At 46.2% G+C, this 12,000-nt stretch overlaps 1 protein-coding gene across 1 annotated transcript in view; it reads left to right on the forward strand.

Moving 5' to 3' along the window:
- YEATS2 (YEATS domain containing 2) overlaps positions 1-9,761 on the forward strand; it is a 48,795-nt gene extending 39,034 nt beyond the window's left edge. The window contains exons 26-30 of the mRNA XM_058811878.1: positions 752-953; positions 2,321-2,547; positions 3,641-3,715; positions 5,064-5,137; positions 6,222-9,761. Of these exons, the coding sequence (XP_058667861.1) occupies positions 752-953; positions 2,321-2,547; positions 3,641-3,715; positions 5,064-5,137; positions 6,222-6,330 (687 nt within the window). The 3' untranslated portion in view covers positions 6,331-9,761. The remainder of the gene's footprint in view (positions 1-751; positions 954-2,320; positions 2,548-3,640; positions 3,716-5,063; positions 5,138-6,221) is intronic.
- The last annotated feature ends 2,239 nt before the right edge of the window (positions 9,762-12,000 follow it).

Below are 12,000 nucleotides of genomic sequence, written 5' to 3' on the forward strand. Positions count from 1 at the left end.
TCAGACAGTGATCCAGTTTATTGTTCACAGGCTTTCTCAAGCAGAAAGGATGCTAAAGGTCATTTTTCAGTTTATTTATAGTAAGATGGTTTTTGAAGCATTTTAAAGCTATAAATTTTGTCAGACTGGTAGTACTTTATCCTCATCTCTCCTCTGTGGCATGTTACAGTCAAGGGAATTTTCCCCAACATACTTTATCTATCTTCTTATGGGATTGTGTCTGCTTTCTGTAGGATGAGAACTGAGGGGTCTGATATAAGCAGTACTAGTGCTGAAATAGATTGTCAGCTCACCAAAGATAGATATTTCAGTTAACCTGGACCTTTTGTATTGTGGTTTCCCTCTATTTCTTCATAACTTTGCCATCTTGCTGTGGAGTGTTACAGGAAGATGTTAACACTGAATTAGATCCTCTGCTGTTGCCAGGTTAAATGATCAAAGAGTTTAACCAAGTTTTAAGGACATATTTCGCTCTAGTGGATTCTTGCACCATGCCATCTTTGTTGTTACCTGGGAGATGAAATATTTCAAGTCAAGACAGATGTGACTAGGCCTCTGTAAACGTGTGTCCCTTATCTTGGGATTTTCTTTGGATGATAAAGTTTAAATGACCTGTCAGAAGGCGCTCTGACTCCTGAGAAGATCATGTTCCTTTTCTGTTTGCCTTGCAAGCTGGATTATGGCTCTGGGCTGTAAGCTAACCATAAATGTTGTAGCCAGTTTGATGAGCTTTCTCTTTGGTTGGTCACAGTGGCAACGAGCAATGACAGTGAGAAAGATCCTGCAGGAAATCGTGGAGAAGCACCCCAGGTTTCACAGTATCAGCCCCCTGAAAACCAAGCACGTGGTGCAGTGGTGCCGGTGCCATGGCTACACTCCCCCTGACCCCGAGACCCTGCGCAGCGACGAGGACTCCATCGAGGACGTGCTGACACAGATAGACAGTGAGCCAGGTGAGTGAGGAGGCACAGGGAGCTCCTTTCTGCCACACACTGCTCATTGAATGCCTGTGCACAAGCACATCTGGAGAAGGATATTCCTGCTTTCCTTATTTTCACTGAATTCACTCTGGAATAACTCAACTTGGAGGTGGTAAGGGCAGGCCTACAAGAGGGGCTGTCCCTTGTCCCTGTCAGTCCTGATGTTTTTCTGGGGCTTCTCTTGGTTTTTATTGTGCTTTGGGGCTCTTGGAGGCTCAGTGTAGATGAATCTCATGAAAGATGATCCTGGTTGCACAATGTAATCCTTTATAAGTGGATACACAAAGTAGGCACGGGGAGTAATGACATTTCTGTCCTTGGGTATGCTTAGCCTCTGTTAAGACTTATCATGCAAACAATGTGAATGGATTCAGGTACAGAACAAAAAAAAAACAAAGCTGGCAGTGGCATTGTGGAGCTCAGTGGGGGTTAATTTACCTCCAAAAGTGAGGTGAATTGGCTGGTGTGAAGCTCCAGGCCTTGTGTTACAGCTGCTGCATTATTCCATTAGCATAGCTCTAGGATCCCTCAGTTCATTTCAGTATGTTTTAAAATCACGTCTTTAATTTCATCCATTCTTCACAGTTGAGCTCCCTTGTTTCACCTTTAGATAATGCCTTTCCAAAAGCTGAATGGTTTTCTGTTGTGATCATACAGGGATTTAAGGTATTTCACAGAGGTGTATGGAATTGATTACATGTTGTAAAGTCTGGCCCTGCATTGCAGTTGTTGAAGGTGAAAGGAAGCCTACATCCACCTTATAATATTTATGTCTAAATCACTATATTTGTGTTTGTCTTGGAAGAGTAGAATCTGTTCACTGCATTGCTTTGCACTGAAGGTTTGACTGGCTTGTGTCAGTCATGCAGAGAAGAGGTTCCCTTTTGCCATTCCACTGTGAACCTGTCTTTGATTTTTTCTTAAGAAGCATGATAATGCTCATCACAATGTAAAAGATGATTTAGCACTGCATGGTGCCTACATGTAAAGGCTCCACTTCTCTAAGCAAGTTGAAGAGCATCAGAATGATTTGCCAGTTGCCAAAAAGCTTAAAAAGCTTCTGTGAGAATGTTCAGAGACTGACATGAGCCTGGTTTTGTATGAAATGCAGCCTTCTTGATTGGTGTAGGAGCAGATGTGGGAGAGAACCATGAGTGTCATGAGGATATAATTAGAAGGCTCTCAATGACTGTTTGCGTTTCTGTTCATCTTTATATTTGGTAGGCACTACAAAAATAACTTGCAATTACCTTAATTTCTTACCATATTTTGAGTGTGCATCTGTTTATAAACAGCTTTCTATAACCTATCATGTGTTTAATTGATTGCTTCTATTTCAGAGTGCCCTTCATCTTACAGCAGTGGCGAGGAGCTGTGCCGAAAACTGGAGGAGCTACAGCAATTTCTGAAACAAGAGCCAGAACATGAAGAGGAAGTAGATATTCTCAACTTCAGTGAGCCATTAAAAATAAACATTAAGAAAGAACAGGAGGAGAAACAAGAAGAGATGAAGTTCTACATGGCTTCCTTGCCTGCATCAGAGTTTGTGAGGGACACTGCTGAGAAGGTAATAAGTGAATCATGAAGCTGATTAGAGCTGTTGTTAAGCTAGATGTGCTCTTACATTTATTTAGTTGCATTTCTTTCATCTATATAGGCTTCAGGACTTTTAAATGAAATTTTTTATACATGCCCAGGAAAAATTGGACCTTCTGACTCAAGGCACACAGCTGCCAGTTCTGGCAGGGGAAAGGAAGAATGCCAGCTGGGAGCTCACTTCAGAGTAGCTGTTTTGCAGGGCTTAGTACAGAAAAATCATCTTGAAAGGCTAAAAGCAAGGATAAATGAGGGATGAGGAGCATTAGCACTGAATTCTTCCTGACCCATCATGCAAAAGATGTGGACTTGTTGCTTGTACCAATGCTGTGTAATAGCAGTTCCTGAAAGAGGTTGTAATAAAACTCAACAAATTTCTCTGCTGCCCAGATCCCTTCCTCCTGTTCAGTTCAGGGCAGGAGAGCGGGAGATTTTCTGTCATGGCAGCAGGTGAGAGAGAAGAGACTGGCCTGACTTGTAGGAAAGTGTTTTTTTGTTGTACCACAGCAGCAGGAAAGATTTGGAGAAAGAAAGAATCCCTGTCCCCACAGTCAGCTGCTGTACCAAGGCACAAAACCTTGGTTCTGCAGTGTCTGGTCTCTTGCCTCAGAGGTGACAAAGGCCTGGGCACAGTGAGAATGGAACTGAGGGATGAAACACTTTTGATGTGGAACTCCTGTGCCAGAAGAACTGTTTGAAGTGGTTTCAGTGCCCATAGCTGGGTGCAGAAAGATGATGAGTAGATGGATTGAAGATGTGTACAGTTTTAAAATGGAGCTTCCATTCTCAGCTCACAGATACCCTGGGTTTTGTGTGGACTTTCTGAAACAAAAACTAAAACATGCTTTTGTTTCTTCTGACTTTTAGAGGCTATTCTACAGGCTGTATTAATTTTACCCAGATTTTTTTTAAATTAAGCTGCTTGACAGCTCTGTATGTCTACTGACTTCTCTTTTAACTACCCTTTGTTACAGGGGTTTTTTTCTGTTAATCTCATCTAATTCTAGTACAATGTGCATTGTGTTTTTTGATATACTCATTCTTTTTTCTCTCGTATTTTACAGATAGGGATTTCTTTTCAACCTGCTGAGGTACAAAAGAATGTTTATGCATCTGTGATAGAAGATATGATTTTAAAGGTAAGAAATTACTTCACAGGAAGGGCTTGTCTGTAATTGTATTAATTCAGCAATTAGAAAGAAAGATGGAATATCTTTATTAATGTTCATTTATCAAATCAAAGTCTGTCTTTCTGCATGAATAGATAGATACAGAACTGCCCAAAGAGGGTTATACACTTTTGTGGGGGTTTTCAGTTTTCTAACTGATCTGTTGGCTTGGACACAGAATAGTGATTTGCAGATTCTCACCACAACAAAGATACTGACTCATTCTGTGATTTTGAAAGTACCCTTTGCTTTGTCCTTCCCTTCAGAACTGGGAGGGATCTTTCAGATTGTGTAAGACTTGGCTGTTTTATACAAGGTTAGCTATATTTTCCTGAATACTCCTCAGTTACTTTGCCCAGGTTGTCTCTGCTGGGAGACTGCTGGATTCTTGTGGAGAGTAACAGTTCTGCCATGTGTGAGAAACCATTTCTCCATCATAATCACTTCTGGAAAAACAGAGAAATGGTTTTGCTCTAAAATTTGAACAGCAGGGATCTGAGTTCTTAGGTTTGGGCTGAAGGCTAATTCAGATTATTTCTAGCAGCACTCTGCTGTATTTCATGCCAAAGATGATTTTTGGGGTTGTTTATACAAACTGCAGCATATCAGAAGATGAGTTTTACAAAATCTATTTGATTCCAGGTGGCACATGCACTAATGTGCATGCCTGTGCTGTCTCCCTGTTACTCCACAGTACATCCATTTATAGACACAGATTGTAGCCATCAGGTTGCTCCATTATAACTGTAGAGTTATGCCAGCTTTCCTCACTGAACGTTGCAGAAATCTCTCCTCTGGTCTTGAATACAGCACAGAAAGCCAAGAGCCTTAATTAGCTTTTGACTGAACCTTGGTTAAGCCAAGTGTTGGGCATATGGCTGCCCAGGCTGGGAGGTTCCTGTGAGGGTGTTCTGACAGAAGCCTGGTGACCAGAGGAGAGGTACTGGCTCCCAGGAGAATATCTGCAGTCTGCCATGCACAAAACCAGCTTGGTGTGTGAAGGTCCTGAAATGCTCTTGGAAGTTCAGGCTCTGGAATGCTGGATCCACCCTGCTGGGCACGTACAGCTCTGCAGGTCTGGAGGGACAGCAGGCTGGGCAGTTGCAGCCTGAGCTCTGTGCACCTCTGGCTCTTATTCTGTTCAATAAACTCAGGTCTTAAGTAATAAAACTCACTCGGGTGTCTTGAACTGCCTGTGCTGATCATTTGAGGATTGAAGCCAGCCAAAATTTCTGCTGCTTCTACCCTGATAGTTGAGCATTAGCAAGTTCCTTTGCTCTTTTTGTCATGGTGCCTCTGTTGCTGTCCCTTGTCCCAGGCTACTGAGCAGCTGATGAGCGATATCCTGCGGCAGGCGCTCGCGGTGGCGTACCAGACAGCTCCTCACAACAGGTACAGCACGGGCTGCTTTGGCACTGCCCACACCAGCACTGAGGGAGGAATGGCTTGGGGAATTCAGTCAGCCTTTGTGTGCCTCAGACCACCAGACTGAGGGAGTTTATGGACTGTGCTCTGAGAAGAACCAAGCCTTAAAAGGGGTTTGTCATTCCGTGGCTCCCTAGTGGGAAGGGATGGGAACATAAACATTGAAAAGCAAGGCAGGGTTCTCTGCTGTTGCCATGCCTCAGAGGCAGATGAGCAGTTTCTGCACAGCCACACTGCAAGGACCTGCTCACTCTTGTCCATCTCAGGCTGCTGTGTAGACAGCTTAGCCATGGGCCTGCCAGAACTTAACCTAAATAATCTCTATTTTACTGATGCACTTTTACTTTTCTATTTTACTTTTCTGTCTCAGATGCTGAGTAATTTTTATAGCATCATAAAATTATTTGGATTGGAAAGGACCTTAAAGATCATTGTGTTCCACCCCCTGCCATGTGCAGGGACACCTTCCACTATCTCAGGTTGCTCCAGGCCCCATCCAGCCTGGCCTTGGACACTTGCAGGGATGGGGCAGCCACAGCTTCTCTGGGCAACCTGTCCAGTGCCTCACCACCCTCAACAGTAAAGAAATTTTTTTAGTATCTATTGATTAGGCCACATTTTGATTTCTGTTCAGCAGCATTATTTGAGTTTCTAAAATCAATTTTTTAAATTGATTTTTAAAAACCCAAATACTATGAGAAAAAACTCAGTTTAATTATTCACTTGTATGCAGTATATAAATATTTGCCTAATATATTAAAAAGTATGTATACATGCTATATGTAGAAGTACATACACAAAAATTAGTCTATAGAAGTTCAAGAATTCATGCTTTAGTACTTAATTTTCCTGTCCCAGTGCCCAAGAGATTTCCCCCCAGTCATTTGAGTGGCTTTTTTTTTGTGCTGTGATATTTTAATGCTTTCCCTGCCTTGCTCTAACACCTGCTCTTATATCCTTTTTTTGCTTTGATTGTTATTTTTGACTTGCTGCTTTATGGACATGTGGTTTTTTGTGTATTATAATAGCATCTCTGATGCATTCCCTGCAGGACTCCAAGAGAGATCACAGTGATGAATATTCACAAAGCCATCTGTAATATTCCCTTTCTTGACTTCCTCACAAACAAACATATGAAGATACTAAATGAGGAGCAATGAAATAGAGCAGAGAAGGTGCTACAGGAAAGGTGGATTTATGACTGAAGTTGGGCTGACAAATCCAGTATTTCTGTAGGACACTATTACATTTATAACATTGGGCTACTAGATTGTTACCTCCAATTAAAGATGCACCTTAATGCAACAAAATGATGCTCTGTTCCAAATCAAGTTGTTAAATGTCAGTGTTTACTTGGTAAGTGTATGTTCAGTGGCTGAACAAACATTGTCAGTTTGCATCGAGTTGCTAGCTGTGAGAGACTCCACAGGCCTGGTCCCTCTGAGACAGCTCTGCTGGTGAGACTGAACTGGTTTTTAAGATGAGAAATGATGTTTTTTTTTAGTGCAGTCTACATACGAGTTGGTTTCCCCATGCAGCAAGCAGGGCACTTGCTTTGGCACTGTGACTGTGGGAAAGGCAAAGGCAGCAGTGTGAGGTGTGCCATTGGAGTGCATGGGAGGATTAGGTGTGGATTTGGGGGAGCAGAAGGCTGATGGCAGCAGCACATCTGGCCCTTCTTGCCTGAGCCCTGAGCGTGATGGATGTGACTGAACACAGCTGGGAAGGTTTGTCAGCAGCTTACTCAGCTAAGTGTCACCTAACCCAATTCCTTGCCTCTCTGGAGGAGGTGTCAGGTGCCACCTTTCTTAGTCACCTTGGGAAGGGTAGACTGGCAGATCCTCAAGCAAGATGAACAAACCACCATCAGGCTTGGAAAGATTTGACTGACCACTTGTCCTGCGTGGGAATGGAGAGGAACAGAGATGATATTCAGAGTTTGGGCTGCCTGAAACGCTTCACTTGCCCAGCAGGTGCCTCCCCAGGCTGCCAGAAGGTTTGAAGAGTGCTGGAGGGCAGATGAGCAGCAGTGTTGGACAAGTCTTAATGTTCACCAGGTATCAGCCTGCACCGTGAAGTGCTGTGGGAGCAGCACTGCTTTGGCCTAAGTTCTGTTTGACATGGAGAGGCCTGGTGGGATTGAAAAGTCAAAGATTGGCTGCCTGTGGGGAGATCCTCTGATGGCTTGACTGCAGGAAGAAGTTCTGCTATCAACCCCAGCACTTGCCTGTCTCAGGAACACCACTGGTGAGGGAGACATGTCTGCAGCCTGGCTATCAACACCTTGCTGAAGAAAGCTTTGTTGACAACATCCTGACCACCCCACATCCAGCACCCCTTTGTCCTGCCCCGTGGGTGCTTGCTGGTAGTGTGAACAAGCCATTGTGAAGTTGGTGGGACTCCTGTGGGACTGTGATGCTTTCAGCATGCTTGTTTTGTCTGGCAGTGTTGTCATGGGTGGAGCATGGGCCAAACAGCCAGAACCTCCAGTGCGCTGATCTCAGCTGGGTCTCTGATCTGCTGCATGGCCTTTGATTTAATCACTCTGTGCCTCAGTTTCCCCATCTCTGAGCATGGGGAGCAGGATACCTACCTCACAGGGGTGTACTGAGGCCTTGCTCTCGTTGGTGCCGTGCTTTGACGATACAAAGCCTTTTATAAACATTCAACCAACAGTTATCTTTCTTGGCCTGGGGTAGGAGCAGAATGTTATCTTTTGGTGCTTTTTTGGGGCTAGAACACAGGCAATGGTAACTGAGAAATGCTTCAGTTAGAGGTTTCAGACTTGGAAGGAGACTAGTATAAGTTTGATGCAGTGGTTAAACTGAAGGAAGCACTATGTACCTCAGAGGGGATGCCACCTGTCTTCTCCACCTTAAATGAAACCAGGGTCTGCAGGAAAGCCCCTCTCAGTTCATCACAGCTAACAGGGAGCTGCAATTCTGTTGAATAAAAGAGTGGCAGAACCTGACCCCTGAATCTAGGAAATGGGACCAATGGATGAAATCCAAACAGCATTTAGAGAAGGACTTAAATGCCCCCTAGGAAGGACGTTACAGATGCTCTGGATTCAAAAGCTAATCCTGGCTTGCTCGGGTGAGCTGAGTGCAGGATTGCCTGTGAAAGGAAAGGGCACAGCTTAGCCCTGACATCACTTTATCAGCGCAGGTCAGTGTGATGGAGTTGAGCAGCAGTGATTATGTTCCAGCTCAGTGTGAAGTTGGGAGGAATCCAGGTAGCTGGGGAACTGCAGGCCCCTGCTTTGTAGGCTGTAGTGACCCTGGGGTCTGTACTGCTTTCAGGCGACCCTGTACACTCATGAAAGAAAAGGGCATTTTCAGAATCCCTGTCACTATCACGACAGCCTGCAGGTCCTGTGGCAACAGCCTTGTGGGCATACTCAGTCGTGCTATGATCTGCAATGACCTCGAGTACCGTGTGCAGGTTTGGGTGCCACAATATAAAAAAGACATTCAGCTATTGGAGAGCACCCAAAGGAGGGCCACAGGGATGGGGAAGCTGTGGGAGGAGTGGCTGAGGTCACTTGGTCTGTTCAGCCCCAGGAGACTGAGCAGAGACCTCACTGTGCTCTGCAGCATCCTCCCGAGGGGCAGGTACCTGTCTCCTCACTCACTAGGGGCAGGACCCACGGGAGTGGCATGAAGCTGAGTTAGAGGAGGTTTAGGTTGAATATCAGGAAAAGGTTCTTCACCCAGAGGGTGGCTGGGTACTGAACAGGCTCCCCAGGCAGTGGGCACAGCACCAAAGCTGTCTGAGTTCCAGAAGCGTTTGGACAATGCTCTCAGACACTGGGGTGACCTGTGCAGGGCCAGGAGTTGGACTCAGTGATCCTTGGGGTCCCTTCCAACTCAGCCTGTTCTGTGATTCTGTACACATGCATTTCCAGCCCCTGCCTCTTGCAGGCTTTGTTTCTGGGATTCTGAGAACACCCAGAGCAGCTTTTGAGGATGCAGGAACTCATCTTTGGGCATCTGTTTGCAAATTGTGGCTTCTTTGCCTGTGTCCTGCTTTTCTGTGAGGAATGGAGTTTCAGAAAAAGTCCTGAATCTGGCCCTCAAGCAGGCAGGTACAGAACCTCTTGTTCTTAATGGGGTTCTTGTAGTGGAGATCTATTGCTACATTTCTGAGCAACCACAGGTTATTCTCCTAGGAGATGCTATGTTATTAGTATATAAAGTTTGCTGAAGAAAAATAAACTGTTAAAAGCAGATAGAAAATGACACATTTGTTTAGTTCTTCAGATGTAGGAAATGTTTGCAACAAGTTCTTTGCATTTTGAATAGTGGTGGGAGAAAGATTGTTGGTGAGAAGTTCCTGTGGGAATTGCTTGGAGATAAGATAGAGGTTGTGGAATTTCACACATCCCTTCAGGTATTTGTGGAATGCTACAGGTGCCGGTGTGTTGAAATGTTACATTATATTTCTCTGGCTTTCTGAAGAGTTAAAGATCTCTTTACAAATATTGCCCCTATTTGTAATGCTGAGTGTTTAAATCCTTCATGTTATCTGTATTATACTGTATAATTGTGTAATATACGTATGTTTACAATAAATTCTTTTATTAGCTGTGCTAGGATTGCCTTGACTGTCACCTGTCACTCAGAGTTTCTCCAGATCCACAGATATTTTTGTACTCTGTGTATTCAGAATGTCATAGTTAGTTCTGGATTCTTATCCAGAGGAATTGATCTGAAGGAAAAGGTAATTTTCCCCTTTTCTAGTTATTTTAAAAAGCAACTGGTTTTGGAAGCTGAGGGAGCAGAAGCCAGGAGCTGAGCTCCTCGGAGTTTTCCTCTTCCAGAGGAGCCTGCTTAAATAGCAAATCATTGGTTTGTGTGGAAGACTTGAAAAGTAACATGGGTTGAGGTTGGTCCAGCTGCCAGATGCCCACCCAGCCGCTCTCACTCCCCTTCAGAACTCAGGAGAACGTAACATGTCTTACATGGGTCAGGATAATGTACCACAGAATCATTCAGTTTGGAGAACACCTCTGAGGTCAGCCAGTCCAACAGTGGCTGCCAAGCCCACCATTAACCATGTCCACAAGTGCCACAGCTATGAGGCTTTTAAATGCCACCACAGATGGGGATGCCTCCACTGCCCTGGGCAGATCAACGAAGTCCTTAGATAAAAACAGAGACGTCATGTACTGGTTGCTGCCATCGGCAAAACAAGCTCCACTTGGGGAAAATTAGTTGAATGAAAATGAATGGTGAGAGGCAAAGACAAAAAAAAAGCCAATCCCCCCCACCCCCAAAAAAACGGGCAAAAGCCCCCCAAACGCCCAAATGCTTCCCCCCCGACTTCTTTTCTGGTGTCTTCAGTCCTTTACCGCTAACTGCTGCCTCCTCCCTCCCTCAGGCCGGCCGCGGCTCCTCCGATGGTTTCGGCGCCCTCAGCTGCCCGGGGGCGGCGGGAACCGGCGGTGCCCGGCACGAGGCAGCTCCTCCCCTCACGGAGATCACCTCACAGAGACCCCCCACTGCTCCCTCCCTTTAGAGACCCCTTCACAGAGATTCCCTCACAGAGATTCTCTTCAAATACCTCCCCTCAGAGACCCCCTCACAGAGACTCCACCCACTGTTCCCTCCCCTCACAGAGGACCGCACCCCCCCAGCTCCCTCCCCTCAGAGACCCCTCCACAGCTCCTTCCCCTCATAGAGACCCCTCCACAGCTCCTTCCCCTCACAGAGGCCCCTCCACAGCTCCTTCCCCTCATAGAGCCCTCCACAGCTCCTTCCCCTCACAGAGGCCCCTCCACAGCTCCTTCCCCTCACAGAGATCCCTCCACAGCTCCTTCCCCTCACAGAGACCCCTCCACAGCTCCCTCCCCTCACAGAGATCCCTCCACAGCTCCCTCCCCTCACAGAGACCCCTCCACAGCTCCTTCCCCTCACAGAGGCCCCTCCACAGCTCCTTCCCCTCACAGAGATCCCTCCACAGCTCCTTCCCCTCACAGAGACCCCTCCACAGCTCCCTCCCCTCACAGAGATCCCTCCACAGCTCCTTCCCCTCACAGAGACCCCTCCACAGCTCCCTCCCCTCACAGAGATCCCTCCACAGCTCCCTCCCCTCACAGAGATCCCTCCACAGCTCCTTCCCCTCACAGAGACCCCTCCACAGCTCCTTCCCCTCACAGAGATCCCTCCACAGCTCCCTCCCCTCACAGAGACCCCTCTACAGCTCCCTCCCCTAAGAGATCCCTCCACAGCTCCCTCCCCACCACCCCCTGCCAGCGCTGGGCGCCGGCACTTGACACGGACAAGAACCGAAAGAGTAAGCGAAGTTACCAAACTCCTGTGTTGCCCCTGCCCCGTGGGGAGGAGCCCTGGGTGTCTGTGAGCAGACTAATGCCCCGTTGTTTTTGGAAATGCTGCAGAACTCCGTGTTAGTGCTAAATGCCTCAGAAGTGCCTCCTGCCCTGGAAGTAAACACAGCCTTTCTTGGCTGCACGACACCTTTGTGGCAAACCACGTTGGTCCTCAGGATCAGACATTGCTGCAGTGGCCAAGGCAGGGGAAATGGGTAGAGGTGATGATAGGTTTGCATCTGATTGTTCTCTCTCAAAGAAATTAGTGCAATGCAGAGAAACGTGCAGTTTATGAAAGCAAGCAAATCAGTAATGTGCTGCTTGTGAATTTTGCAAGTTCACAACAAGAACTCTCCTGAGCAATGGTGTATTTCCCACACCAAAGCTTACATTGAGCATGTGGCAGTGCAGGTATTCACTGCTCCCTGCCACAAAACTCACCTTTCAGCATGCCAACAGGCCAGGTGTCAGCAGGATTAAACAAAACAAGCAGGTTCAG

The sequence above is a fragment of the Ammospiza caudacuta genome, chromosome 11 (genome assembly GCF_027887145.1).
Source record: "Ammospiza caudacuta isolate bAmmCau1 chromosome 11, bAmmCau1.pri, whole genome shotgun sequence".
NCBI classification, from domain to species: domain Eukaryota; kingdom Metazoa; phylum Chordata; class Aves; order Passeriformes; family Passerellidae; genus Ammospiza; species Ammospiza caudacuta.